Source organism: Filicampus tigris, chromosome 7 (genome assembly GCF_054856515.1).
Source record: "Filicampus tigris isolate MCC_2025a chromosome 7, RoL_Ftig_1.0, whole genome shotgun sequence".
Lineage (NCBI taxonomy): Eukaryota > Metazoa > Chordata > Actinopteri > Syngnathiformes > Syngnathidae > Filicampus > Filicampus tigris.
Genome location: NC_141223.1, coordinates 5,471,105 through 5,498,411, shown reverse-complemented (window position 1 = coordinate 5,498,411; position 27,307 = coordinate 5,471,105). Strand labels below are relative to the sequence as shown.

Here is a 27,307-nt window from a genome sequence, read left to right as displayed (position 1 = left end):
AGAAGTGACAAAATGGGTGGATTTTGCTTAAGTCATATTTCATATTAATCATTATGCCTTTTTTCAACTAGTGGGCCTGCACAGAACACATTCTTGAAAAAATATATATTTGGGTTGACTTCCGTTTTAAGCAGAAAAAAAAAAATCTGATGTGTGTCACTTCACCAACCTTCATGTAAGGATAAACTCAATGAGATTATAAGGGCTTTATTTTCATGTCCAGTTCAAGTCTAACACGGGCACGGTCTAAATATGTGAAGAGACCGGCTAAACTGGTTTTGGTATTTTCACAGACGCACATAGCTTGGCAAAGCCAAAAATGGGCATTTTGTGTCAATGTGGTCCTGAACTTGATTTGACAGCAATTAAAGACATTCAACGCATATTGTAGTATACCTCTTGGTTGAAAGATGAAAAACACTTTTCTTTTTTTTTAAATGATAACAACTGAAATAATGGCTTCCAAGAAACATCTCCAGTGTCCTTGCGTAGCAATGACCCATCCCTCAAATATCACGTGTTGGACTATGTATTACCCTGTTGCTAGGCAACATCAATGCAACATGTTCCTTGGGGCTGATGTGTTCTAAAGATTTCCTGGTGGGCAGACAGGTGTCTCTGCATGGGTTTGATTATTCTGCCGGGTGTCGTGGCAGTTGCGACTGTGCGATGCCAGTCGATAGACGAAACAAGTACGGGATAATTATTACCATAAGCCATTTCTTCACACATTCTGACTTCTGACTTCTCTTCGAACAATCTTTTCTTTCTTGCAATTTTTCATTGATCCTCTAGCTAATATTTTCTATCTCTAATCTCACCTTCACCTCGATGTGTTAGAGACCTTACTACAGGTCATTTTGTCCTGCTGCTTAATAACCAGTGCACCTGTTTATGTATTTTTTAAATTTCTGGTTACATTCATACTGCATCTCCCCTTCTAATCAATTAGTACAGATAAAAATGTAGTCTTCAGCAGATATCAAGTGATTAGTTTCATTACCGCGACACTTTTGGAGGTGAGTGCATATTGTTGCTCGATGTTACCTAAGCCCTTGCAATTGTGAGGTAATTTTCAGTAGACAGCAAGTCAAAAAAATGGCCGCCTCCTAAAAATGGATAAAAACGGGTGGATTTTGCTTCTTAACTCATACTCCACAAGCGCAATTTTAATTAGAATGCCGTGTTTAGACTCGTGGAGGTGCATAGAATATATTATTGTAAAGATTTTTGGGGGGTTGACTTCTACTTTAAGAGCAATTACATTTGCTGTTATTTTCCAAACAGATTGTGAATGTGTTCAAATATAATATATTATGCCCCACGAATTTGTACACTAGTTACTCATTGTATTTAGCTGAGGCTAGAGCCTGCAACTCACAGAATAATATTACTGCAATTTCTGTAATAGTTCTCCACTGAGCAGTTGATTACTAGACGGATATTGTTGCTGGATAGTTAATGTGGACCAACAAACGAGCTAATAAAAAACTTTAACACAAATGAATAGGTATAATACTGTACTGTATACAGTATACAAATGAACCAGCGATTTAATGGGGTTTATATTTTTCCCCGATAGTTTTGAACGCACCACGAGCTGCGTCATTTGTTATCCCAGAATCCTTTTCACCAGGAAGTGGGAGGCTCGTAAGCTGTTTTATGTTTTGACAATGATGGAGGAAGAAGAATTTGAATTCGCCGATGATTTGGAGGCAATTTTGCATCTCACACCAGAAGTACAACTGGCGATTGAACAGGTAGCTGTTAGAGGGTGCAAAGAAAAAAAAATGCTTGTGGTGCATTGGTGACAGATTTTGCCAGCAGACGAGGATGTGTCACTCTGTACCTGCTCGTTGTGGCACTAGTAGTTCTGTTTTTATTATTTCGTTACACTGGCTGAAAAGTCGGCGGAATATACTCTAAAAATGTGTTAGCTGTCCTTACACTCGTATCCACAGACAAATGTCAACGCGCTAATTTAATAAGATGGAGACCTTTTCATTGACTAATGTTGCAAACCATCGTCGGCTATTTGTATGAGTTATTACATGTATATTAAGTATGACGCGTCGACTAACGAAGTTTGCCATGTGTGCTCAAGGTCTTTCCAAGTCAAGATCCGCTTGATAAAGCAGACTTCAATGCGGTGGAATACATCAACACATTGTTTCCCACAGAGCAGGTAAAAGGACAGTAAAGTAATAGTAAAAGTTGTTTTGTTTTTGTTTTTAACTATCTGTATTGAACGTCTCAACTTACAAACTAAAGTAAAGAAACAGTAAAAGTTGTTTTGTTTTTGTTTTTAACTATCTGTATTGAACGTCTCAACTTACAAACTAAACAAACCGACAAAGTTATTAACACACACTCACTCGATCAGAAGAAACAGCAGCCGGGGGTATTTTACGGTAAATGAAAATGTTAAAGAGCAAAAGTAAGATCGATTGATGCAACTAAGTTGACTGATAATCTTAGCCTTCTTCTTTAACGCCCTAGTTTAAATGTGTGAAGTGTCAGTTGAAAGGCTGCTACGTGAGGTAAAGTGCTTTGATTGAGGATCTAACACCACACTGAAGTTTAAATTAGAAAAAGTAGATTCAAAAATAGATGAGGTAGAAATTCAAATTTAGGTAACATACTCAGTGGCTAATTACTTGACTTCTCTGTTGCTTGGTTTAATGGCACAGACGTGCTCTTTTGACGAGGAGAGATGATGCTATCCTGCAGGATTGCCATTATGTTTTGCAAGACAACCCATCCAATTATTGGGTATAACATTTTACTGAAAAATGCCTTTCACAAATTCGATGATCGACGTGTTTCCCTGTATGCAGTTTTAATGTGGCTACTCCGCCAGCACGCAGTCTTAACGATCTTCTCAAGGCAATTATTTACGGCTCGCTACGATATGCTGGATTAATTTAGATTTTTTTTTCCCTGAAGGAAATAGAAAAGAACCTTTTGGGAATTATCTGGCTGCGCAATTCCAAACACAGAAAAAGTATGAAATATTCAGTTCAGGTCGAACATTATGAAAATGTCCATGGAAAATGGATGGATGGAAGATCCTACAGCCTATCCTGGCTGTGAAACATTGTAACATTGTAAAGTCTTCTTGTGTCGGTTTCTTACATTTCCATGAGGGGGCTCTGTAAGCCAATGAAATAGAACTGGAACAGCAAGATGAATCCAAACATTCTTTAAGGATTTAATATAAATCGTTTTACAGAAACGCGGTCACATAAATATAGCATGAAACAGATGACTTTTTTGAAGGCTAATATTGAAGCTGTGCTTCAATAATCACTTCTTGTTTGCTTAACTCATTTTCTTCCCCCTAGTCCCTTGCTAATATTGACGATGTGGTAAACAAGATCCGTCTGAAAATAAGGTCAGTAGATCTTTGTCTGTGTTCATTTATACTACACGCACGCACAAAGTATAATCATGTGTTACATTCTGCAGGCGCCTTGATGACAACATCAGGACAGTGGTGAGGGGTCAAACCAACGTGGGGCAAGATGGCAGGCAGGTGAGTTGGCTAGTTGAAAGTTTGCATTGGTTGTTTTCAGCCTAAAAGTGTGCTTATTTCTGACTGTTAAGGGGGTATTGTATTTCTTTACACTTACTTATTACATTGTTATTCAATACTGTTTTTACTCACCGTTACCTCGCTCAAAGGCGGGGGGATAGGCTGCAGTGCGTCTATGGCCCTAATTAGGACAAGGAACATTACCAAAAAAAAAAATCACATTATAGAAGTTTACAGATGCTCGAGTTGTGAAAATGGTGTACTTACATTCCAATACGATATGTAATGTCTAATATTACAAATGTACATATAATAACATCATTTTATCTGGTCACCAAGCGTATTGATGTCTTGCGAGTGGATTTGTCCCAAAATGGATCTGAGTGAGTAACAAAGAAGCGACTGCAAATAAAACAAACATCTCTTACCCAATGTGTTTTGTATAAAAGTCGGCAAGAAGTATTTTCCAAAGCAAGTCTTTTTTTTTTTTTTTCTCGCAGACACCATGAGCACAGCACATATATTTGGAGTGACTTGTAAATCCTATACAGCAGTGGTTCCTGACCTTTTATGTCTCATGCACTCCTAAAACCTTTTGCCATAGTATGAGTACCCCTTCACCCATATGATGATTCTCCAAAAGTAGAAAACAACTGATGAAAATAATTTTCTTTCATCTCCTACATTTGAACATTTAATTCTCAGTCATTGTATTGCTTTTGTCAAATTAAACAAAAATAAATATGTTGCCTTGAAAATACATAACAAATACTGTATAAATGTAAAAAAAAAAAATCAATATGAATGAATAAACCTGCCTTTGTTGCAACTCACGAGATTTATCTCAAAAAGTGGGGTTTCTTTGAATAAATCCCCTTTAAACAGGCATTTCAACTTCAAATATCAGAAGCGAAAGTCTTCACTTGAATAGTATTCTGACCCGCTATCGCAGTTTTACTTTCTCTTCATCAGTCATCTGTTTGTATAAAGTGTGTTGCTTAAGTATTATGTTGAATGCAAAAAAAAAGCAAAACAGCTGTATTGAACCATGAAAATGTATTTGTTTTTCTTAATGTGTCCAAATGCTAAAATGACGTTTTTGTCACAGGCCACAAGTCACCAAATGACAAATAACCCTTTTAATTGACACAAAATTCTTAAATCGAATTTCCCATTACAGTAATTTGACCTTGTCAAAAAAATACCATAGGTGGCAACAATAAAACCAAAGTTTGTCTGATGATGCCTCAGGAGATTAGTTGTAAGATGAATGGGATCTTCAAAGTTGTTTTTGATCTTGCTATTGGAATTTACTATCAAATGATCTTTCAACAGTTCCTGGAGTCAATTTTTTTTTTTTCGAAAGTACTGATTGCTACGACCTTAAACAGATGTACAGTATCTATGTACCAAAACTTTGGATGCATTTTCCCCAAAACTAGCGATTTCAACGAGGCAACATTACATTTTATGTCACGTTGTCAATTTTTGAGGTATTTCCATGTACAAAGTATTATATACCATTTTAAAGAGAATTACTTGTAGAATAAGAATACATGAATATCTGAAGTTGCATTTTTTTGCCGCATGAGGACCCTTTAGCAAGAGCAGGTCACATTTATCATCTCTGTTTGTCAGCCCAACTGTTTCCAAGCAAAACGTAGAGGAGTAATTACTATTAACATACCACATGCCACAAAATATTCTTTCAGTATAGTCTTTCAGAGATTTATGAGAATTCAATGTTTGCCCAAAAATTCAGATTTTGCCCGCATGCTGGCCTTTGTACTCCGCCTTAAGGACAAAGACACAATGACAAATAGCCTGTAAAATGCAAAATATTTTACTGGATAATATACCTGAGACTGATTACAATGCGATAATTGGGCCCCAGAGACATCCAATTCAATGTTAAACACACACACACACAATGCCCAGACAATGAAAGTGTTCACAACATTATCGATCTCCTGAAGTTACGATGCAACCCTTGGATGCTCTCATCTCTGGAAAAACAGGGATCCTTCTGGCTTTCCCTTTCATTCGTCCCCACTGCAATCCACGGAAAAGGACATGGTGACTCAGATTCATCCCCATTGCGCAAACTGTACCTTTTTTTTACAAAAAAAAAAAAAAAAAACATGTCTGGGAAATATATCCCCTTGTGTACACTTCTTTTAGTAAAACGCCAGACTTTCTTGTAAGAGCATGATGGAAAAGAGCAGCCCGTGCATATTTAATTCAAGCCGTTTCCCAGTCAAGGGTTTGTGGTTTAAAAGGAACATGACACCTGAAGGTTGAGGCATGAAAGTTTTGAAAAGTAGACTTCATTTGGTGCGCGTTGTCTTCTGGGTGTCTGCCATGGTGGCCGTGTGTTTTCCAGCGTGCTACTGTTTGGAAGCGGAAACACTTTAGTACAAACCCCAGACGAATAACATTATCGGGTTGCACACACACAATAACTTGAGGTTGTTTTTCCAAGGCCACGAAGCAATACCAACATTTCCAGAGGGAAAATGTTTTCTACAGATGGAAAAGAAGCTGAGGTGCTCTTTTCAGGATAAAGATTGAGACATAACAGCCGTAAGAGAATAAAACCACCATGATCAGCATTGTTGTCGATTGCACTTTTTCACGAAGCGAAATGTGACCGTTGGTTGACACTGAAGAAGGTAACGCTGACGAACGACAAGGAGTTGGCTGTATTGTGCTGCGGGATGAATGATAGTTGAGTGTTGTCATGGAAGTCTGAGGAGGAGTATCCTTAACCTGGGTTTGAACCTGGTCTATTGTCTTAAAAAAAAAAAAAAAAAACTGCATTGACCCCAAAATTCGAATCGCTTTCAGATGAACGCCAGATCATATATTCAAATGAAGTAGCATTCTCCATCAATTTATTTGTCCAGAATAGAATCCCACACAGGTGCCTCTTTTTAAATGCAACCAACGTGAAATTCATCGCCAAGATTAAAATAGAGAATCCGTGGTGTTAGGAGAATTTTATGTGATGAAAAATTCAATCACTGCGGTTGTGATTTTTTTTTTTTTTTAATTTATTCCTTATAATACCTCATGGAGATATTTTTTGTTGCTCAGCACAGAGAGACGATACACACCCAGGTTGGTGTGCAAACAGTCCTGCGGGGGTGATGATGGTGCCTTTTTGAAGGGCACTTTGACAGTAGCCAGGGAGCAGACTTGTGTCTCTATAAAACTGTGTTTTTTAAAAACTGGAAATGGGACACTGCCTCCAGAGCCCAAATCGTAACAGATGAGCTACAGCAATATCATCATTAACGTGCTGTTTCTAGCACAGGTGCAAATTGGTATATTGTCCACAAACTCTGCTTGCTCCTTGCATGTGCTGGATTAATGTCCTTTCCTTGTCCAAGTTTTCCACCTGCGTGTGTTCTTTTTTTATGTCAGGCGTGGTTAAAGCACACTGCATGAAAAATGGTGAGGGGCCTTTTCGTCAAAAAAGCTTCACATTAATTTTTAATGTACATTTTTAATATTTCATATTGTCAGGAAAAGCGTTTCAGAGGCTGTTTTAGTTTCCACACTTATCATCCCCGCGTACTGTCTTTGACAGATCAATTTTTTTTTTTTATTCTGACACTGAATCACGTCTTTAAAGCCTTTCTCACACTGTGCTTTCCGCACTTGTCATTTAAAGTAACATCTGGGACACAAGCAGTAATGAATTAGGTTTTTGGTTATGCGCAGAGATTTAAAAGGGAAGAATCAACTGCAAATGTGCTTAGATGGGATTTGCTGATTTTTTTTTTTTTTTTTTTTTTTTTTTTTTACGGGGGGCAGTAATCCTGTTTTAGTGTAAAGTGTAACAATGATTGCATGAAACACTGCTACTCGGGAAAAGTTTCAACGATTAAAATAATAAGATGAGGTTGATTGATTCTTGTTGTGTTTAACTCAAATTGAGACAAACGCTGTACTCCCACTAGGTACTTTAAATTCACGTCAAGGAGAGTTGATGACTTCTCTGGCTTGTTTAAAGAGGACGTCAACGCAAACATATTTTTTTCAAGAACATGTTCTATGTAGGCCCACTAGTTGAAACAAGGCAATATGATTAATATGAAATATGAATTAAGCAGCAAAATCCACCCGTTTTTAGCCATCTCAGTGGGCGACCGTTTTGTCACTTCTGTCGACTGAAAATGATATCACAGACCCTCAGGGCTCAAATAACGACCAATCACAGCTCACCTGTTGTCTGAAACTGAGCTATGATTGGTCGTTATCTGAGCCCTGAGGGTGTGTGATGTCATTTTCAGTCAACAAAAGTGACAAAGTGGCCGCCCCCAGAAACGGCTAAAAACGGGTGGATTTTGTTGCTTAATTCATATTGCACAAACCCAATATTAATCAGAATGCTGTGTTTCAACTTGTGGGCCTGCATGGAACTTATCATTAAAAAAATGTTTGAGGTGACTTCCGCTTTAAGCATTTTGAAGAAGATTTTCTCTCCTCTTCAAAATACTGTACATCAATGCTGACTGTATGCAATGGGAGGTTCTGCTTATTTCATGTTAAAGGCACACACTGTTGTTTTTGTGTGCAAAGGCAGATAGCATCTCGGGCATGAAGGCGCCTGCTGGGCAGTGGTCTCCCTTTGCTTTCCTCTGGGCTAAATACAGGAAATGAGCACTAGGCAACAAGCCAGATTGATTCGGCTGAGTCTGCATGAGTGACAATTGCAGCCTTGAAGGAACTTGGCTCCTCAGGATGTACAGATTTTCTTTAAGATCACCTACAGGGAAGCTCTTTAAAATGATGGGGAACTCCCATTCATCCAACTGCCAGAACAAATAGCAGACATTCAGTTTACCCTCCTTTTTCCTCTTATTTTTTTAAAGGGATGCTTTACCATCTTTCCCATTTTCATCAGTAAAAAGTTATTATTTTAGTATTAGTATTTTGTCTATAATGAATTTGGTATCCATTATTTTTCAAGTACAATTAACATCTTTAAAAAGAAATTTTTCCACTTGCTGTCGACTGAAAATGACATCACGTGTTAAGGGCTCAGGTGACGACCAATCACGGCTCAGCTTGCAAACTTCACATGATCGGTCATTGGTGAAATCTTCTCCGGTGGTTTGTTGCGATGCAAGCACATTAGCACAAATTTCGATGGGAGTGTTGCGCTGAGCTCTTTGTCCACAACGTGAAAGAAGCACAGGTACAACGTGGACGTGGTCTTTTCAAATTGAGAATCTCAGACTAATTCTCCTGTGATCCTCATCCCCGGGAAGGCGCTGGAAACTGGCGTTTATCACAACAACATTCTCTCCTTCTCGTCCGGGGTGCCGGTTCGAAACATTGCTCTTGAAGTCACAGGTTCGACTTCTTCTGCTTGGTAGTACAACAGCACAAATTCCCAAGCTGTGAAAGATATTTTGCGAAACAAAGAGGGCCTATGGTCATTTAGAAAAGTAGTCGAAAATTGTCTTTCGTACTTTAGAGTAAAGAAACTGTCGGACTAAAAATATCTCTCCCGTTTTCACGGTGATCTTCAATCATTTTTCTTAAAACTATAAAAATGTAGGTTTGAACTTGCCTTTGTTGTGGCTCTCAATGACTTCAGGAAGCAAGCTATCTTAACAAAGAGTTTTTAATATGCCATACAAGAGGGCAATGTTAAACTGAAATGTTAGAACAACACCCCAAGAGTTTTACTACTCTATAAAATGAGGTCTGTCATTTATTGGCTATCAGAACGTCAAATTATCTCTATAACCTTGATAGTGACGGCCCTCATGTTGAGTTTAGTCTCATGGCCCTTTGCCTCATTTGAGTCGGTGCCCGGTTGGCCAATTAGACTGAGCCTGACATAATAGGCAGGATTAGCGGGATCATTTTTCACTTGGAGCCACAGCTCGTTGCGAGAGTGAATAAAAGTGATCCCCTACAAATCAGACCCAGACTTTGATAGCAGGACTAAAGTTCAGCCAACCATTGCGCAACCGGCCATCCAGTTTGTGATCAGAGAAAAAGACCAAAATATCAAGTCTTGTTTAATTTATAACATCAATTATGTTAGTCTTATTTAAATCACTGCCAATTTGGCTCACAGTTTCATGTACTTTCAGCCAATTATAGCCACCAGCTGTACGTTGTAGTTTAGATTATTGCTAACGTTTCTCTGTATGCTGTAGCTACCAACCTCAAACATGGTGCCAGGGCTCCCGCCCACTCCCAAAGCAAATCACCCAGCACACTAAGATATGTGGTAAATTGCCATAACATTAGCTAGATTAATCCAAAGCAAAAATAATTACTGACGAGGTTTTATAATAGCTTCAACAGTTTAGCTAGATGGCGTGTGAAAATGCAGGAATTTAGATAAGGATAACTTGAGTTTCAGACCGTGTCCATACAGATCCCGTAACTGATGATGTAAAGGGAATCTTTTGCATTTGAAATGGTTTAATAGTTAAGAACACATTTTTGTGTGTTGTGCATATTCATTTGTGCAATGTGGATTGATGATGACTGACTTCTCAGTTCCTTTCTGTACTCCTGAGATTTTTCAGACATTTTTACAGGTCCACTCACAGCTCTCAGTGTTACTTTTTCAGAACACTTGAATAACGTATCTTCTATTTTTAATAATGCCGTGTGTGATTTACACAGGCTTTGGAAGAGGCCCAGGTAGCAATCCAGCAGCTTTTTGGAAAAATCAAAGACATCAAGGACAAGGCAGAAAAGTCTGAACAAATGGTATGTACGCACACACAGCTGACAGCAATCTACACTTTCCGTCAATTATAAACAATAACAGTGGGCAGCCTTTGTGCGAGTGTGTTTGTGTGTCAGGGGAAAGTTTAGCATAGAGTGAGTAAAGGAAGGATTGGAAGTGGGGGGTAGAACATCCCTCAGGATTTCTCGGCAATTAGTTCGCAGACCAGCGCGTCTCTTGCTCTTTGTCCGAGCTGTGTTATCTCCATCTGAAAACACATTTTCTTGCCTGCTGTTTGCTCTGCATATTTGCTCTTTTTCTATCTTTTTTTTTTTTTCTTCTTGTCCTTCCCTTCTCTATGATTTGCCCAACCGTCTTGACTCCTTCCTCTTAGGTTAAGGAGATTACCAGGGACATAAAGCAGTTGGACCATGCCAAGCGCCACCTTACTACATCTATCACCACACTGAACCACCTGCATATGTTAGCGGGAGGTGTGGACTCTTTAGAGTGAGTACACCTGTATTGCACAATAAAAGTACATTTGATTTATTAGCAAATGTGCGCAGAACAAATTCATTCCACAAACGTGTACAACTATGTTCCTTTTTTTCTGAATAGCATGCATCCTACCTGTAATCATGTATTTTTTTGTAAATATCTTGAATGCGATAATATATTTAAGTATACTGTACAGTGTGATTTTGCACCTGTACTATAAATGGCGGTATTGGCGGGGGTGCACATACAAAATTTGGTGTGGTTTGCAAATGAGCACCAGAGGTTGTTTGGTGCCCATTTTTTTCCCAACCCACTAACCTCATGGATGAACTTAAAGACTTAGGGCACATCAGGGGAAAGGTTATTATGTGTAAATAGTAGGGGTGTAACGGTACACGTGGGTGTATTCACACGTTTCGGTATGGCATGTTCAGTTCGGTCCATTTATTAGCACGAAATTTTAATATTAAGTCCGAAAGTTGTGTGCCGACATGAGATGGCACGTCTAACATTCACGGCATCATCCGACTGTGAACGTTTCTTAGACGAGGGGGCAAAAACGTCAAACTTAAATAGCGAGATTTATCATATTGTAGTTTCTTCCAGGAACACGCCGTCAGACATAGTCTAATTATCACGTTTTTATTCATCCAAGTACAACTGCCTGCGCTCTTCTTTCTCCGCTGCTCCACTCGCTTGCCGTACGATGTATTCATGAACCTCGGAAACATCACAACTCAGCAACACACAAATCCGACCACAACACAGATAACCCAATTCGGTACAATATGCTGTTGAACATTCAAAGATTTCAATGCTTAAAAATTGTTTACAATTTCATAAAGACTTTATAAAGTTACTTTATTTTTTTAATTATAAAAAGACTTTTAATATAGTTAGCAATAATTTAACTGTTATTGTATGTATTTTTTTTCATCACAAAAAGTGTATACCGTATTTTCCGGGCTATAAGCCGCACCGCTATATAAGCCACACCCACGCTATTTTTTTTTTTTTTAGAATATTTTGGGGGGAAAAACTTAAATAAGCCGCACTATCTATGTTGAAAACTTTTATTTTTTTGTGCCGTAAATATACCGAACCGAAGTTTCCAAAAAACCGAACCGAAACGTGATTTAGCGTACCGTTACACCCCTAGTAAATGGTCATTTTAATGTAAGTGAATTAACTTGTTTTTCAGTTTTTGTATCCTAATTAGCAATCTGCAATATTCTTATTGCACAAAAGCACAATGCCAGACTTGAACTGGAGAACAATGTTCAATTTCCACTCCTAATGCGTACCAGCGCAGCCATTATGTGCACCCCTGGGTATTGGTCAATAATAAACTGGAAATGTTTAGTTCTTGATTTCTTTCACATTGATGCAATCAACAAATCAAAATACTTCTTAAAGAATGATATACTGCAGTCCAATTTGTTGTTAAAACTTCTGTCAAAATATGCCAATGTAGATAAAAGGATTTTCATAATTGAAAGTATGCAGTATGTATTTTCAACAGAAAGCCTTCCTTATCAGTAATTGCTTTTAGCTCCAGGACCCCCTAGAGACTTATTTTACAACAGATACAATCTCGAGCTAAATCATCCAAAGCAATGTATCATAACAATCATGATATAGCAAACTTTGATCAGTAATGCAGACACCTCGGAACTGATTCATTAGTTCTGACTTTTGTAGAAAAGTAAGCATTTGATGACAAACATTATTGTGTGCAACTTAATGATTTGAAGATGGAACTTTAATTTTTTTTAATCAGTTTTTTTAAGTCAGTACCGACAAGCCGTTTAATTTAATACCTGAATTGTTTACATATTAGAGTGATGCTTTTTCTTTTTCCTTTTTCATTTATTTTTCCTTTAAACACATAAATGAGGACCTTGACAATGACACACCAAAATAAACTCAAGCATCTTATGTGTGTCTTCCAGGGCCATGACCAGAAAAAGGCAGTATGGTGAGGTGGCCAATCTCCTGCAAGGAGTCGTAAATGTGCTTGAGCACTTCCACAAGTATATGGGCATACCCCAGATCAGACAACTCTCTGAAAGGTACTTCATGCTTAACACATACAGAATTCACAGTTGCATGTATTGCACAATCCTTTTAATTGATGTAGTTTGTATGGCAAGTTTTGGCCTCATTGTACAGCAACTATAGAATCAGATGGGACGAGGCTAACTTCAGGTCCTTAGTGGTGTACATCGGCCTAATCGAGAATGATGGCCATCTGTTCAGTTTTGACTGAGGTGTGGCAGACAATGTTGAATACCAAACAACAGCTGCATGGAAGAAGTGACTTAAGGAGAAACACATGATGGGGAAAGTAAAGAAATATGAGAGGGGAACGTCATGAATGCAGAGAAAGTGAGAAACTAAAAAGAACGGGTTAATAGCGTGAAGCACAAAATAAGGCTGACCGGATGAAGCTTCAAAAATGTTTCAGTAGATTTGAAGATTGGATAAGATTGTACAAGGATTTTTCCAATCTTAGAATTTTTATCTTTAGAAGACCCCACACATTAAGATTTAAAAAAAAAAAAAATGTGCATTTAACAGTTTTGGTCGGGTTTGTGTGCGGGTTGCTCACATAAAATTTCAACACATCCCCCCCACACACACATAAAGATTCTCTTCCACCACCGGTCAAGAATCTAGTCCTCCGAGGTAGAGCTCTTTAACAAACACTTTCTTTCCCTGTTTAACTCCTTATTTGAACAACATAGTAGGACTTATGGTACAATAATTTAAAACAATCAGTTTTAAAAAAAATCTATGTGACAAAGGAGCAGTAGTTGCATAATAATCAGCATATAGATAACAAAATCAAACCTACAGTATATATAACGTGCCCACCACATAATTATGAATCAAATAAGATCTAAAATAAAGGAAATAAAATTAGGACATATTCAACTAAATACAAGGGGAAATTCATTTGAGCTGTTATATATGATCTGTACCTTTGGACTTTAATGCATTTTAATGACAATGTAAATACGGAATTCATATATAAAATTTTGAAGCGTTGAGTGTGTGTCTGCCTGTATGCAAAATAAACAAATCTTGAACTATGAAGTCGCTTTGTAAATTTGCACCGTTTAAATGATTGTTTTTTCTTTGTAGTATTTATATTTGAATCATCTTGATGAGTTTGCATTTGCAGTTGCTGTTCAATTGCATTACCTATACATTCCATTTCTTACTCTGTGGCACCCTGCGATGACCGGTAATGGTCCTGTAATGGCATCACAAAAGCCAACGAAGCAAAAAAAAAAAAAAAAACACTTGTGGAGCCAAAATTTCACAAGACTTGCTGATGTCTCAAAGTCAGATCAAACATGTTGATAGTTTTAAGTTGAAATGCTCAAGTAACTCTTGAGGCATTTTCCTGAAAACATTCAACTTTGGAGGATGCACTGTTTAAACAGCTCATGTGACAATTGGGACTAAGTGCCTGACTTCAAAGCTTACTTGGGAAAATAACATCAGTACACTTATGTTTCAAACTCTGAATGACCTCTACTACTTATCAGCCTGAGACATGACACGCTGAAATTGACACGATGACTTAGAGTTTGAGTCTTGCATTTGAGTTTCAAAAAATATTGCCTACAGCTTCACACTAAACAGTTAGTGAACGGGAGCATAGACAAATATGACACATTTCTATAACTCTGACACTTCCACTGTGAATTTGCTCTTTGACTTGTCTAGAGTAAAAGCAGCACAGAGCGAGTTGGGCACTCAGATCCTGGCAGATTTTGAAGAAGCATTCCCATCCCAGGGCTCCAAGGTAAACAAACACATGCCACATGTCATCTTTTCAAATGTGTTTTCAGTCGCTTCAAGGTTCATTCTCCTTCATACAAATCGAAGCAAAAATGTTTTTGACCTTTGATTTCTTTTTTACGCCACAGAGGCCCGGTGGGCCAAGTAACGTGCTGAGGGATGCCTGTCTGGTTGCAAATGTTCTTGACCCACGCATCAAACACGAAATAATTAAAAAGTTTATCCGGCAGCATCTCTCTGAGTACCTTGTGCTCTTTCAGGAAAACCAAGATGTAAGTCAACATTCATTAATAAAGATCTCTTAACCTACTATATAGTTTGGTGTAAAGGTTTTCAAATTCATTGGATTTTGGATGATAGCATGCATGAAAAAGTACTTGACCAAATGTTTTAGGTGGCATGGCTAGACAAGATTGATCGCCGCTATGCTTGGATCAAGCGGCAACTAGTCGACTATGAAGAAAAATATGGGCGCATGTTTCCAGAGGAGTGGTGCATGACAGAACGTATTGCAGTGGAATTCTGCCACATCACCAGGTAGATTCATGAAACCACTTTCATTGACCTATGACGGCACAAGTCCAACCGTTAACAACGGACTGATTAGATGAGAATGTATTTAAATGGGCAATGGCGGGCAGAATGAAAACATGAATATGGGAAAGTGAAGCACAATGATGTCATGGCCTTGTTGTCACTGTGACTGACCTTCAGATTTTCACTCTTCACGTTAGAGCTTGGCGCCTATCACCTGCGAATTGCGGGCGAGCGCTTCACTTCAATACAAGTGCAAATCATCCCTCCGTTTGTTTTTTGGTGTCAAATTGTATATGCATCTTTTTTTTTTTTTTTTTTTTTCTCCAAAAGAGCGGAGCTTTCCAAAGTAATGAGAACACGAGCCAAGGAGATTGAAGTGAAGCTACTTCTGTTTGCCATTCAGAGAACTACGAACTTTGAAGGTCTGCTGGCAAAACGTTTCACAGGATGCACATTGACTGATGCCCCTGTGGTAAGAACAAGACTTCTGTTGGTGCTTATGTCAGAGAGCATTCTCTTTCTCCATTTAGAGCAGGGCATTAAGGCCTTAAGATAAAATCCCAATTTTCCCCGTTTGCTTTTAAGACAAGAACATGACAATATCATTTTCTTTTTATTCCACCTTCTGAGATTGCATCATTTCTTTGAATACAATTTTCCAGCAAATTCTCCCAGGAATAACTTGCATCAACATTCACAAAATAATAGAAGTCAATGTTGTTAATGATATGCAAATAAGTGGTTCCTCGTGAAAAAAAAGAAAAAAGGTCCCTTTCTCATGTTTAAACAGGATCCTCAGTAAGTTAACATGTTGAACATAATAAGATTGATTTTAATAACCAAAATATGTGTTTTTTCTGAGCAGCAGAAGAGCCCAGAGAGCCCTTTAGACCCCTCTAATCCTTTCTTGGAGGACGATCAAGGTGAAGATGACGGTTGTGACAAGGATGACAAAGATGGGGATCTGGCAAAGGTCAGATAAACTTCAAAACTTTTACTTTACTGTATAGTATATAGTTTCCGAATCAATATCTTTATGAAGAACTGGGTTCTCTTTGTCTTGAAATGTTCTGTGCTACATAATTTCTGTACGTCATAATGACCCCCTGTTAGTGGTTTATTAGCAGAAAGCTTATTCATGTATGAATTTGGCATTGACTGGTGAATTTATGATTTCAACAAAGTCCCCTTTTAATTTACTGTTACTTCCAGAGTATAAGCGTTGTGCATTGCACCTAATTGGTGGTATAATCATTTGAATGGACAGGATGCAAAATATTATTTGGATTGCTGTTTGAATGGCTATTCTTAAAATTAGTCATTTGTGGGCATGGCATGACAATCAATTACATTTCGACGGCATGCCGTGAGCAAATGTATCACGGTATCAGTGTATTAAAAATGCACCTCTAAAATGTCATTTTTTAAAAAAATATTTCGGTAAATAAAAACAGCATGTTTTTCACTGAACACAATCTATTTTATTACTTAACAAAATATAGAATTAATTTGGTACGTTACGAAACGTGTACCATGTTGAGTTAATGAATACTGGAATAAAATTCTTCTTCTGTTTTAATTATACTTCGTAAGACGCAGTGTTCCATCACTGGTGAGCTACTAGTGTTGTCCTATAGGCTATCGAGTACTCGCTTGGCACTTTTTTTTTTTTTTTGTTTTTTTTTTTTTTTAAGGACAATGCACATTTCTTGACATTGCAAAAAGGCCTCCATAAGTATGCTGGAGTTGCGCGGTCGCCACCGCCATCACCCTCTGTCCTTCCTCTCCCTGAAACTGCTCACCATTCCCCTCTCTGCTCAACTTAAAAGAAGGGGGGGGGTGAAGTGTCTGGCCACTTGTCATTCACTTCAAAGAGGCGACCGGTGATCTCTGCTACCAGCCGATCATATTGCAGCTGTCCCCTCAAAAAAGAAAAGAAAAGCTCATTACTGTCGACGGACAGTTTTAGCAGTAATTGAAACCTTGGCTTTTTAAAACCATGGTGAACTGTTAAACAAACCGGTCGCCGGCCCATGCCTAGTCATTTGTATTAATGTCTGTGTTTCTTGCATTCCTGTAGCCCAGAAAACCCAAGGCTCCTGAGAATCCTTTCCATGGCATTGTCTCCAAGTGCTTTGAGCCTCATCTGTATGTCTACATAGAATCCCAAGACAAGTGAGCAACAGAAATGTTCAAGTACATACTGCATATACGTGTAATGTCGCATAATCGGGGACATATTGCGGGTGAGGTTACACATGCACCCTTGTTTGACAATTTCTGTTTATTCACTAATAGGCAGACACCCCTCTTGCTTTCCACCTCACTGGCTTGTCTGTCTTTCCATCCCTTGTTCCTGGACATGCCACTGACTTGGTTGTGGCAGAAATGTTTCCCATTAGTTACACGACCACAGACGCTGAGAGTGCGGGAGAGCTTGAATAAATTGCTTGACTCAGCAACCGCTTTTTTTTCTTTTTTTTTTTTTTTTTTTTTTATATCCCCACCTCTTCAATTTTTTAATGCCCCCATTTTTAGTCTGCTCCTGCCTTGTTTGTTGGCTTTCTTCTTTTCTCTCTCTCTTTTCCCATATTTTCCCCCTCTGTTACCGCCACCAGCCTCCACTCCCCCCCCCCATCCTTTCCGTAGGCCATAATGGCTATTCCAAAAATGAATGCAGTTTTAGAACATCTGTGATTGCATGGTTGTTATGTGCAGCTTTAAATTGTGTTTGTCAGTGCTCACTTCAATTAAATCCAGAGGCCTAACTATAAAAAAAAAAAAAATGTTATATGGTTGCCTGCTAATCCATCTGTCTGTGCTTCTTGCAGGAACTTAGGCGAACTGATAGACAGGTTTGTGGCTGACTTCCGAGCACAGGGCCCACCCAAGCTTGCCACAGACGAGGGTGGTGCTGTGCTGCCAAGCTGTGCTGACCTCTTTGTCTATTACAAGAAGTGCATGGTCCAGTGCTCCCAGCTGAGCACTGGAGAGCCCATGATTGCCCTTACAACCGTCTTTCAGAAATTCCTGCGGGAGTACGCCTGGAAGATCCTCACAGGCAATCTGCCTAAGTAAGAACACATTAGTTCTGTTCAATTGAAGCATAATTTAATCCACATTTGTCACACCCATATGTGGTCTTTCTTCTAGCGTGGTGATAAAACCATTAGGGACATGAACATTCATTTTGAAATGGAATAGCTTCGGTCCTTGCTGTGTTTTAATGGGTAGCAGTAACATGGCAATGGGAGTGGGTTATGCAATGGCAACTGCGCAAATTGTAGTCAAATTATTTGGATCACTACCCACACTAGAAATTGTCACTAACAGGTCTACATGCACGGTTTTGCTGTTTGTGTTGCAGATATGACAACATGCTAATTACCACACGTGCACTCGCTGACGAATGTATGGCGTATTGTCGACCATATGCGATCACTTAAACATAGTCTCAAGGGTACTGTCAGACCCAGTTGTCTAATGTCATGAGTTATGACCTCATTTTTTCAAGATTAATTCTTGAGAGCAGCTATACGTGGTCGTGGATTACATCACTTCTGGTTATTAACGAGAAGCTTGTCGCCAAAGTGTCTCTACACTTGCGCGCACATTTCGGTGTTCCATTATAGCCCAAACTTTAAAACTCACAAGACTCAAATATACAAGACTTAAAAGTCTTAAAATATTTAAATTGGGATTTTTTTTTCTACATACATGTACCATTTGCTATGATAACACTGCTATTTCTGGCAAGATACCTCTTGACTGTTTTTGTCACCCGATCAATTTGTGTATATGTCCATCTACAGGTCGAGCAGTAACACAGGGGTTCTGACGATCAGCAGTCTGCTGAAAGAAAAAGAAAGCTCGGAAGCGGCCAAGTTCACTGTTGACGAGCTGTGCCTCATCTGTAGCATCCTTAGCACTGCCGAATACTGCCTTGCTACCACGCAACAGGCATGTCCATTTAATCAATGTAAATGTGTTTCTTTTTAATTTTGTATGCATTTACTCACCTGGTGCGGCTAGCCAAAGTTTCGTCGGAATCGCAGACGGAAGCCCGTTTAAAATTAGAGCCCCCCCCCCAGAAAAAAAGGCGAATGACTCACGTACAACCCCTAGTGTCCACTGAAATAATTATATTAGGTCGATAATTCTTATGTTTACTCATATTTTGACTTGTTTTGCTATGCTGTCTGCAGCTAGGTCAGCATTGCATAAGAGAATCTGTTCTCAATCGCCTTATCTGGATACATTAAACAGAATAAAGGAAAATGATTCTTTTTTTTTTTTGAAGGTGTTACTACTGATTGCAACCTAAAAGTATTTTTATGGACAAGTTGGTAATATGGATGCCTCCCTTACATATGCCTGTAATACTGTACTAAATCTTGTATTTATGTGCTCTTTTATAGCTTGAAGAGAAACTAAAAGAAAAAGTAGATAAAATCCTGGTGGAGAGAATTAATTTGACTGGGGAGATGGATACGTTCAGCACGTATGTAGCAAATATACTTCATCTCCTGTATTGTTCTTAAATGACATCCTGCCTTTGATTTGATAATGTTACATTTGTGTCTTTTCACTGTCGCTATTTCGCCAGCGTGATCTCTAATAGTATCCAGTTACTTGTTCAAGATCTTGATGCTGCCTGTGACCCTGCCCTCACCGCAATGAGCAAGGTCAGACGCACGATTACGTTTCTATTCTTGCGGCGAACACAGTTCAATAAAACATGAATTGCGTCGTGTGAGGAGGCTACGCCACTGCATATGTGAATTTCTTCTCCTCTCAGATGCCGTGGCAGAATGTGGAGCATGTCGGTGACCAGAGTCCTTATGTGACTTCAATCATCATGCACATAAAGCAGAATGTGCCAATCGTCAGAGACAATTTGGCCTCAACGCGCAAATACTTCACGCAGTTCTGCATTAAATTCACAAAGTAATATCCATGAGTCATCCTTAGTTTCCTGCAAGAGTCCGAAGCGACGATGCGGAAGTTCAACGTTGTCATCTCTCTTTTTCCAGCTCCTTCATCCCCAAATTTATCAATCACTTGTTCAGATGCAAGCCTATCAGCATGGTGGGAGCAGAGCAAGTACGTACGAGCTATTTACCGAATTTCAGCTGCATTTTAGTCACCATCTTATGCGCATTGCTAGCTCTTCCTCTCCCACTTTTGACTGGCTTTTCATCTTGTCTATTCCTTCCAACAAGCTCCTTCTGGACACACACTCCTTAAAGACCGTGCTGCTAGATCTGCCCTCCATCGGTTCCCAGGTACTGCGCAAGGCACCTGCCAGCTACACCAAGATTGTGGTGAAGGGCATGACCCGTGCAGAGATGATACTTAAGGTGAGTAACTGCGTTAGACTTACTTAAAGGGGGGAAATCCACCAGAACTTATTTTTTTCAAGAATATATACCCAGCAGGCCCAGATCAATAGCGCGTTTGTGGAATATGAGTTAACGAGCAACATCCACCCGTTTTTAGCCATCTCGGGGTCGGCCATTTTGTCATTTCTGTCGACTGAAAATGACATCACAACCACTCGGGGCTCAGGTAACGGCCAATCACGGCTCAGCTTCAGAAAACAGGTCAGCCGTGATTGGCCGTTACCTGAGCCCCGAGTAGTTGTGATGTCATTTTCAGTCGACAGAAGTGACAAAATGGCCGCCCCCAGAGATGGCTCAATACTCTTATTCCACAAACGCAATATTTGTCAAAATGCCTTGTTTCAACTAGTGGGCTTTGCATAGAACATATTCTTGAAAAAAAGATGTTTGAATTGACTTCCCTTTTAAGTGCTGCAGTGTTAGACTGACATGATTCTATACAGGGTAGCTTTAGGTTTTAAGCATGCCATGGCTAGTTCTTTCTCGGATGTATTAAATATAGCCTTTGGTAGGTCTAAACAGTTTACTTTCCCCACATAAACTCAGAATGACCATGTCCACATCTTAAGTGGAGCATCGTGAAACACATCATCAGTGCCACTCAACGGTCACAGGACACTTAAAATATTATGACAGATCGAACCAGCGCAGATAAATGTACGCCTGTCATGTCAACTAAAGAATCTCTTTCTGACCTTTAAAGGCTTGGAACTTCAGAGTCTTTACACTTTACGATCCGTTAGTATCTTTTTGTGTTACTACTTGAATGAGGTCCCCGTATTTTTTGGCGTCGATATAACTGATCTAATGAAGTGATATATTCTCGGAAATGTTAATCATGGCAGAGCAAGAATAGCCTGGCACCACTTGCGTCTGCAGCCTTTTCAACGGAATCAGGTACTAAAATATGAAGAGAAGAATCTTTGTTGTCCCTCGGAGGGAAATCATTTATTCTTTGAATCCTTTATAGGAGACTCATTTAAATGCTTGGAAATTCAACATTTTATCCCCAGAAATGTAATCCAAGACAAGATGACAAGACTTTGTTTTAGTGGCGGCTAAAAATGTCATCTTTGTCGTTATATTTATAATAATAATACTTCCAGGTGTCACGTCGGTGCAACTTGCATGTTCTCCCCGTGTTTTTGTGGGTGTTATCCAGGCACGCCATCATCCAACATTCCAAAAACATGCATTAGGTTTTTGGGGCGATTCTAAATTGCTCTCATGTGTGAATATGACTGTGATGGCTCGTTTTGATTTTGGTTTTGTGTGTTTTTGCTGTTACTCCCGTCTTTCACTGGCAGAGTCTCCACCCCACCCGTGATCCAAAACAGAATAAGATGTAGAAATTGGGTGGATGATGATACACACCTAAAACATTAGTTATTATTATGCTTTTATTGTGATTTGCTTTAACACAATAGTAATAAACATAGACACTAATTAACTCATTCACTGCCAGACATTTTCAGACCCTCTTTTACCCTAACGTTTGAAAAAATGTGGAAAAAATATATAAATAGGTTCCTGGGATTGAATGGCTGGACTGTGAAAAAACAAGTAAATCCGTCAATGGGAGTGAATGAGTTAAGATCTTAAGTTAAAAGCGGTGCAAATTAAAGGTGTTGCTATTGCAACAATGAACAGTTTGACAATGTGGTGCCTTGCACAAGGCCACTTTTGCTCAGAAGGTGAGCCAGCAATCAACCCGTTCACATTTTTCACCCGTAAACCTTAAACCACAGCCTCTGCATCCTCTAAGCGAAGTACTCACAGCGAAGCCCTTACAGACTTGGTGACTGCCATCGGAAAAATATATAAAAGGAATCAATATACTTGCTAATACCCCAAAATATCTACAAAACATAGCATGTGCATTAGATGTAGTTTTGCAATGCACTACTTGTGAAAGTCAAGACAGCTGGTCTTGTCCCAAACAAACATGTGGCCTTCAAGGGGACCCTTGTGTGTTACTGCCCCGGATTGTCCCACCCTTATTAACTGTCCCTGTGGTGAAGAAAAATGCCCACACCCATTAAGTGAATGCCTGTCTGTCTTTTAAATTTGGTGGGACTCCCAAGAGCCCCTCTTTCCTTCCGAAGGTTGACCTTGGTTGTGCTGTATTGTCTTGATGTCAATCAGCAGACTTGCTCAAGTAGAATGTTACATCTGTGAAGGCAGCATTAATGCCGAAAGGTACATCCGGGTTTTAGAGCAACATCCAAGCAACGCCGTTTTCAGGGACAGCCGTGTTTATTTCAGCCAGACAATGCCAAGACATGTTCTGTGTTACAACAGCGTGGCTTGGGAGTGAAAAGGAGGGTGAGTACTAGACTAGCGTGCCAGCAGTCCAGACCTGTCTCGCGTTGAAAATTTGTGGCACATTATGCAGCGCAAAGTAAGACAACAGAGACCTCGGACTGTTGATAAGCTAAAGTCATACTGTATATCAAATAAGAATGGGAAAGAATGCCACTGACAAAGCTTCAACAATTGGTGTCCTCAGTTCCCAAACGCTTAGTGGGTGTTGTTGAAGGGAAAGGTGATGTAGCACAATTAGCATCACAGGTAGAGCGGTGCAATTAATCGAAATTCAGTGACCATTGCAATTATTTCACTCCACGATTATGAAATTGGCACAATTGTAAAAACGATTAATATGCATTTGTATCCAACGCACTTTGTTTACACAAGGAAGTCATATTTCAATTTATACATTTGCACCTTTTTTTATTGTACAATAACTAATTATATAAATTTAGTTTGGTCCAAAACAAAAGGAACTTAAGTTACATTTATTTGTCTTTGTTTTTTACGTTTAAACATTTTTTTGTTTCGTACCCAAATAATAAATGATCGTTTGAATAATCGTGATTTCGATTATTACCAAAATGATCGTGATTAATATTTTTTTCATAATCGACAGCTTCGGCCCCTAAGGCTTTTGGCCAGCCACAGAATTCGATATGTACGTTTTATTTGTACAGAAATATGAGTAAATGGGTGCGTGTATATGTGAATAGGCTGTTCGAATAAATTCATACATTCATTCATACGAAGAAAATGTAGATGACGCATTCTTCCGAGGTTGTCTTTTCGAATTATTTCTCACTTGTGTGAAAAGTTCTTGCTGTACTGTTTATGCTTTTCAGGTGGCCATCCATTTAATTCTGTGCATTCCAAGTACAGTACATCCTAGTATAGTTGTAGTAACTGACATATTTTCACAGTATATCTGATAACATACCAAAACATGTGCTACTTAGCCTTCAACAAGTTTCCAAAAGTTCTCCCGTTATTTATGTTTTTTTTTAAGTTCTTCTCACGCTGTTGCAGTTACTTGTGATATAGAGGCTGCCGCCCTGGATTTATTTCTTGCCTGGTTGCTTTCTAGGAAAAACTTCTAATAAGGTGCCATATAAATAGAACTTAATTGTTTGATGCCATGCAGTTTGCACCCTCCCTTTTTTTTTTTTTTTTGGGTGGACCTCCGCTGCTGGCTGCGTAAGACATTTTCCTCGCTTTTAAAGAAGATTTTCAGTTTCTTGTGTACATTGAGGTTGTTTTGTGTGCCACTTATGTTCAGAGCTTTCCGACTGTGAAACTTGGCTGTTTTCCACGCTTCCAACCCAGCCCAACATCACTCCAGCGCTCACTTGTGAAGGTCTCCTCTGGGGACTATTTAAAAAGCAACCCCCATCCCCACCCTTGTTTAACCCTTACTTTATCACGCTGCTTTTTTTTTTTTTTTTTTTTTTTTTTAATATTACAATCTTAATACTTGCTTATATTCTCACAATACCCACAGGCCTTTTTCTTGGCCCGGCGCCAGCACAGTTGCTAAATAAATCACTCGGTCAGCAGAGTGAGTTTGAAAGCTAAAAATTCCACACAATCCACAGCCTTTCGCCTGCTCACTTCTCAAATTCTTTTAATTCCTCCATAGTGGCCTTCTCTGGACACCTTTTTGTGTATGTGTGTCGTAACAAGGGTTAAAATGGCTAACATGAGGCAACAAAAATACAGTTTTAGTGCTGGTTCCTGTTTTCATGTATGTGTGTGTGCATGCAAAAGGAGGAGAGAGAAGGTCTTGTATGTCAACCATGTGTGACTGGAAAGAATGCCCTCTGATCCAAGCTGTCCACTTAATTTCTTTTGTTGCTGGACTCTATTCCATAAGACACCTTCAACATGTTTGTAAAACCTTTCATTATACCTCTTCAAATAATTAATGATAAGGTTTATTCTCGCCCAAATGTGCTTACTGCCTGTGGTACAAATGCGCAATGCAGAATAGTTAAATACTCAACTTCATTTGCGGCGAGAACTATTGGTTGTGTCAGATTGGAGCCCCCTACCCCATTTGCCTGATTTAGGTCATGGCTGCGCCATATGGGATCATTTAAAGATTTCTTGGGTCGTACCATGATGGCTCTCAGGAAAAAGTGGGAGTGTCAAAACAAACTTATAGACTACTACTTTTTTTTTTTTTTTTTTTTTTTTTCCCCAAATAGGTGGTGATGGCTCCACATGAACCGCCCGTGGTGTTTGTGGATAACTACATCAAGCTCTTGGCCGATGGCAATCCAGAGACTTTCCAGAAAATACTTGATATGAAGGTTTGTCGGTTTGCCCAGTTGTTTCAAATCATTTTTAACAAATTATGCAGGTAAATGTAAATCCCCAAAACGTAGACAACTGAGAACATCCTATGCAAGTGTCAGTGTTTTTAGCAAATGTCTTTTTGCAACAGCTGTCCCTAGAAGGGATTTTTTTTTTTTTTAATAATTAAAAATGGCTAAAACAGTTGATTAAAAAGAGGGTAAAAGGAATGGATAAAAAGAGATGGTAAAAGCACAAAAAGCAGCAAAATCAAACATGAGAGCAGCACCGTTGTTGAAATAACAGGGCATGCATGCATGTGTGTGCATGTATATAAACTGTCGTTCTTTGGTGCGTAGGGTTTAAAACGTGGTGAGCAGAGCAGCATGCTGGAGCTCTTCAGGCAGAGGTTACCCACACCGCCCTCTGGGGCCGATGGCGGCTCCTCCTTGTCTTTCAGCGCCCCCACCCCTGAGCAGGAGTCCTCCCGCATTCGCAAGCTGGAGAAACTCATTAAGAAGAGACTGTGAAGGAATAATACTTCCAAGATACTGTGTGCTGCTTGGCTGGCCTTTACCTCTCAAATGTTAATTTCACAAAATGCCATTCTGCTCCATTAAGTTATTGTTAAACGTAAGAGAGACGACTCAAATTTCCATCACACAGACAAAATAAACCCGAGATCATAGTGAGTTCTGAAGAAACTTCCTCAATTGTGACTTGGTTTTGACATAAACTCTTTTATGTGCAATTTTCTTACCTCTGTGTTGACATAATGGCCATGCATTGATCAGTATATTGCACACTGAGTTGCACTCAAAAGAATGAATGTTGTTCTTATCTGTCTAGTAGTCCAGGCAAGTTCATCCAAGTTAAATGTTGATGTTTTCCTACTATGATAAATGACTGTACCCGAAGGGCCATGGAATTATATGGCGAATCTGAGTATATTGATTTGAAACAGGTATGCTTGTCTTTCATACATTTATGAAAGAGAAAATGAAAGGTTCCTCCCATTTATTAGGTCTCTGGCGGGAGATTCTGCTTTCTAGACATACTGTATACATGTACACAAGCCAGAAATTCACATGCACACTTGTGAGCCAACTGATATGCGCTACAGGCAATTTAAAGTACTAAATCCCTGAAATGTCTTTCCAAAAATGCCATCGTAAAGTAATTGACTGTGGAAATAATATATATTCAAATTCCATTTAGTTGCAATTGATATCAACTGCTTTTGGTAACACATTCCTTACTTGAGGGGAGAATGTCTTCATGGTCCTGTTGTATTACACAATGTTAGGTTGTGAACATTATTAAACATTGCCACAGATAGTCATTGATCTGTGTTGGAAGGTTCACGTTTCACGTTGTGTCTGTATCACCCAACTTGTTTGAAACTTGACAACCATGTGCAAAGAGGCAGGTCATGAGCCAAGTTATTCTCTCTGTGTTTAGAAAATAGAATGAATAAATAATCGGGGTTTTCAATGCCGGAATTAAATTTCTGCAATGCAATTGTTGCGGTTTTGTCTTTTCAGTATATGCCAGCTTTATTGAGATACGTATCCAGTCGTCTTATATACCATATATACTGTATATATGTTGCTTATAATTTATTGCTTATTTGAATTTATTAGCTTGGATAGTTTGGGCTTCGGAGAGCTTTTACATGTAATTAAACATGACAAAAGCTACTACTATACCACCTCTGAGTCGGAATCCCACTGAATCAAGCCGAAATAAATTGTTATATTTTAAAATTGTTACATCCTTGAATCGTAGCGTACCCCATGTATCGAGAATCTGAATCGTATCGAATCGCATTAGTGGAGACTGGAGAGATACACACCCTTAGTTATTTAGCTAGCTAGCTAGCTCTTGTATTGGTTCTCATGATTGGACTGTGAAGGAAGGCGTACCTAATTTGATGTATTATTTCCTCTTCTGATTCCACATCTAAATAGGAAAAGTTAACACAATTATCCATTGTACACTTGAATACTGTGTATGGTTACCTTTAATATTAGGATTACATGTTGATATTTACTGTTCACAAATGTAAAATTCTCAAACGTTTAGGAAACATCAATTAGCATCGTTAAATTCAGCCATTGTGGTCTGGCAGTTTCCCAAGAGATTCTGAAAGAAAGTGTTTTGTCTCAGTGATCTCTTGGTGCCTTTTTTGGGGTTCAAAATATTCCT

The 27,307-nt window shown here is 39.0% G+C and overlaps 1 protein-coding gene across 1 annotated transcript; it reads left to right on the top strand.

The window, feature by feature from the left end:
• Positions 1 to 1,609: 1,609 nt before the first annotated feature.
• Positions 1,610 to 26,620, top strand: vps53 (VPS53 subunit of GARP complex). The gene is made up of 22 exons (XM_086036769.1): positions 1,610 to 1,760; positions 2,105 to 2,185; positions 3,345 to 3,394; positions 3,469 to 3,535; positions 10,196 to 10,282; positions 10,636 to 10,751; positions 12,695 to 12,814; positions 14,481 to 14,559; positions 14,684 to 14,827; positions 14,950 to 15,092; positions 15,423 to 15,564; positions 15,958 to 16,065; positions 17,173 to 17,267; positions 17,924 to 18,166; positions 18,905 to 19,052; positions 19,511 to 19,593; positions 19,699 to 19,777; positions 19,891 to 20,039; positions 20,126 to 20,195; positions 20,315 to 20,452; positions 25,012 to 25,116; positions 25,459 to 26,620. The coding sequence occupies exons 1-22, from the start codon at positions 1,674 to 1,676 to the stop codon at positions 25,627 to 25,629; spliced, it is 2,505 nt and encodes an 834-aa protein (XP_085892895.1). The 5' UTR covers positions 1,610 to 1,673; the 3' UTR covers positions 25,630 to 26,620.
• Positions 26,621 to 27,307: the final 687 nt, after the last annotated feature.

Bases quoted from the DNA above. Each gene is read 5' to 3' on its own strand.
- vps53 (XM_086036769.1), top strand. From the start codon at position 1,674: ATGATGGAGGAAGAAGAATTTGAATTCGCCGATGATTTGGAGGCAATT. The intron at 15,093-15,422 runs GTAGATTCATGA...TTTCTCCAAAAG, and splicing joins GAATTCTGCCACATCACCAG to AGCGGAGCTTTCCAAAGTAA. The intron at 16,066-17,172 runs GTCAGATAAACT...GCATTCCTGTAG, and splicing joins AAGATGGGGATCTGGCAAAG to CCCAGAAAACCCAAGGCTCC.